The sequence below is a fragment of the Panthera uncia genome, assembly GCF_023721935.1.
Source record: "Panthera uncia isolate 11264 chromosome E2 unlocalized genomic scaffold, Puncia_PCG_1.0 HiC_scaffold_19, whole genome shotgun sequence".
Classification (NCBI taxonomy): domain Eukaryota; kingdom Metazoa; phylum Chordata; class Mammalia; order Carnivora; family Felidae; genus Panthera; species Panthera uncia.
The window spans coordinates 2,347,170-2,350,510 of NW_026057588.1; the positions used below are offsets into that span (position 1 = coordinate 2,347,170).

Below are 3,341 nucleotides of genomic sequence, written 5' to 3' on the forward strand. Positions count from 1 at the left end.
AATGCTGCAGTAAACATAGGGTGCTTATATGTTTTCATTAGCATTTTCAATTTCTTTGAGTAAATACCCACTATTGGTATTATTGGATCGTATGGTATTTCCATTTTCAATGTTTTGAGAATCTCCATACTGTTTTCCATAGTGGCTGCACCACCAGTTTGCATTCTCACCAACAGTGCACGAGGATGTCCTTTTCTCCAAATTCTCACCTACACTTGTTATTTCTACAAATATTTTCTTTGTATCCGTGGCATTCCTGTTGTTTTTATTAATGGTGTCTTTTTTTTTTAGAAAACATTTTTAAATTTGGTTTTAATTTTTTTTAATGTTTATTTTTGAGAGACAGAGTGTGAACAGGGAAGGTGCAGAGAGAGAGGGAGACACAGAATGCGAAGCAGGCTCCAGGCTCTGAGCCATCAGCACAGAGCCTGACGTGGGGCTGGAACTCGTGAACCGTGAGATCATGACCTGAGCCTAAGTCAGGTGCTTAACCGACTGAGTCACCCAGGTGCCCCAGGATTCCTCCTATTAAGTAACCTACAGCTCCTCCCTGGTCCGCACTCTCCACCACCTTTTGGAGAAGCCTACATCCTGACCTGTCCTGAAACATCTCATACCCTTAACAGACCGAAAAGAAATCTTCTGATGTCCCCAATGAAAATTACTCTTACTAGCTTCCCCATCTCAGCTGATGGAGCTTCCGTTCTCCCAGCTGCCAAAGCCAAAACTTCGTCACCTCTGACTGAGCCCTACCTCTCTGTCCGTACCTCAAAATTAGAAAACCCAGGCAGCCACACCTCAAACACTGACACAGAATCTAGCCACTTCTCCCACCTCCACAGCCACCACCCTGCTCTGGCTACCATCACACCGGCCCAGACTACTGCAGTAGCCTCCTCCCTTACCTTCCCAGCACCACCATCACAACTGCACTCCTCTCCATGCTGCAGCCGCAGGGAGATCACCTGCCTTCACTGCTCCAACCCCTCCCACAGCACCGGACACCTGGGTGTCCAGACCTGACTCCTCCCAGCTCCCATGAGAAACAAAGGTTACCCGCAGGTTCCCGAACTCTCCAAGCCTTTGCACGTCCTAGTACCTATGCCTGGGACCCCTTCCATATCTCACTGCACTGGCTGCCAAAAATAGGAACCACTCTGTAACTCTGGGCCTGGAGTTAGGACCCTGCGCTTGATGTCTCCTCCAAGTTCCCAGACCCGGCGACTGGAGCACTGGCAGAAGAGTCACAGCACACCATTATCCCAAAGCACGTGCGGGGGTGGGGTCTAGGGACGCCCTAGAATAAGCTCCACAACCCAGCACCCCTAAGCCAGGATCCACGGGCTCAGGTGGCCAAGTACCTTAGCCCAGCGCAGGATCCGGAGACAAGACGAGCGCGCTACTTCTGGGCTCCTGTTCTCAGTGCACTGTCGCCACTTAGGCGATCTTTACAGAACTCAACTTTCCTGCTCCTATCATCACCCCTCTTCCCGTCTGTCCCTCCTGTGAGCAGCTGCAGGAAACCTGTTAGAACCCGATCTCGGACACCGTCCCTCTATTGTCCCCAACTCTTCGTGGCTCCCAGCGTCCCGAGAAAGAAGGTACAACTCCTAAGGCCTTCGCCTCACACTCTGTTGCCTGTAGACACAAAACAGAGCCTGGGCTTCCCCAGTGCTCCCGGCCCCGCCGCACCTCTAAGTCTCTGCAACCGAGCGACCCCTCCCCTTCAGCCCGCTCCCGCACCCCGTCACGCCGGCGCTCAGACACGGGGTCCCCGCCCGCGAGAGCCTCCCGGCCCGGACAGCGGGACCTGGGCCGCTGGGACGCGACCAGGCGCCCCGCGCTCGGGCCTGGAAGGTCTGGGTGGGGGAGGGCGGAGAGGGCCCGGGGGTTGCGCGTTTACCTCAGCCGGGTCCCTACGCGCGGCCGCCGCCATCGGACTCTGTAGGCGGAGCGCAGCTGTGGGGCGCGGAGATCTCGATCCCAGGCCGTTGCGGGTCACCCCGAGGCCGCCGCCTCCGAGGCTCAGAGCCGCGTCTCTGCAGCCGGGAGAACGTCTACCTTGCCTTACGGGGCGCCGACCCAGTTCTCCGGAGCCTCTGAGTGAACAGACTCGAAGGAAGCCAAAATGACCGCCAAGAGGCAGACGCCGGAAGTCCCGCCCTAATCTGATGCGTCGCACGGAAATGCATCTGTTCTGGGCTTTCATTGGGTCAACTCCGCAACTCTTATGCGCATTGCCGTTTGGGTAATGGAGTTTCCTCAGCTAGAGTGTCTAGTTCTTGACCTCCGCCAGTAAAGTTTTCCCGATACCACGAGTGTCTCAGAAATAAGAGGACTTTAGCCTTCAGGGAACGGAAGCTGATTATTCCTTTAAATTTTTGTTTTGTTTTGTTGTTTGTTTCTTTTGAGAGAGAGCAGAAGAGGGGCAGAGAGAGGGAAAGAGAGAATCCCAAGGAGGCTCTGCACTGTGAGGGCAGAGCCCGAGAAGAGGTTTCAACCCACCAACCCTGAGATCCTGACCTGATCTCAACCTTTCAATTATTAAATGCTACAGATTTAAATATACACAGTCTCTTTCAGACTCAAAATGCATCCACTCTTAGCAACAATGTAATAAACATTTTCTTGCTATTCAAACGCATGTAGTCAGAAGGATTAGTCGATTTTGTAACTATGTATCTATAGTCAGGGCCATGACTTAGAAAGAAACAGTGATGTTTAGGCCGCCCTGGAAGTAGGGGACAAGGAGTTATTTCTGCAACTGGTTCCCACAGAGAACATCTTTCCTGCCTGCATTTTCAGTGATTGTGTCCAAATCACAAAGCAACAGTGTTTATCCATTTAGTATTTCTTCATTTCTTAAGATATAGTCAAATCCTTTACTACTCTGACATCTATCTCAAAGGGAGTGTAACTTATTAAATTCTGTTTTGTTATGTGACAGTTGTTATAGCATTCTCAGAGTGCATATGCAAAGGAAGGATCTGATTTAAAAAAAAAAAAAAAGAGTTAAGCTGAATCCAATCTTGGCATCATGATTCTTTTTAATCAGTTTTGTCTTGGTGGACTGTAGTCTTTCTCATTGTAGTTTTAAATTATAATTTCATAATGACTAGAGTTGCATAACTTTTCTAGGCTTAATGACCATTCATATATGTTCTTTAATGAATATTTTGTTCAAATATGTTGCCTATTTTATTTTTTGTCTTTTTTTCTAATTGATTTCTATGATTTCTTTTGTGTATAGTCCTTCAGGTTAGATATTCACAAACTTGTTTCTACCATTCTGTGTTGCATTTTTTAAATTTGCATCCAAGTTAGTTAGCATATGGTGCAAT

General features: G+C 49.1%; 1 protein-coding gene across 1 annotated transcript in view; it reads right to left on the bottom strand.

The window, feature by feature from the left end:
* Positions 1–2,123, bottom strand: part of LOC125915831 (zinc finger protein 551-like) — an 8,489-nt gene extending 6,366 nt beyond the window's left edge. Inside the window, exon 1 of the mRNA XM_049621862.1 lies at positions 1,904–2,123. Coding sequence (XP_049477819.1) covers positions 1,904–1,936 — 33 coding nt within the window. The 5' untranslated portion in view covers positions 1,937–2,123. The remainder of the gene's footprint in view (positions 1–1,903) is intronic.
* Positions 2,124–3,341: the final 1,218 nt, after the last annotated feature.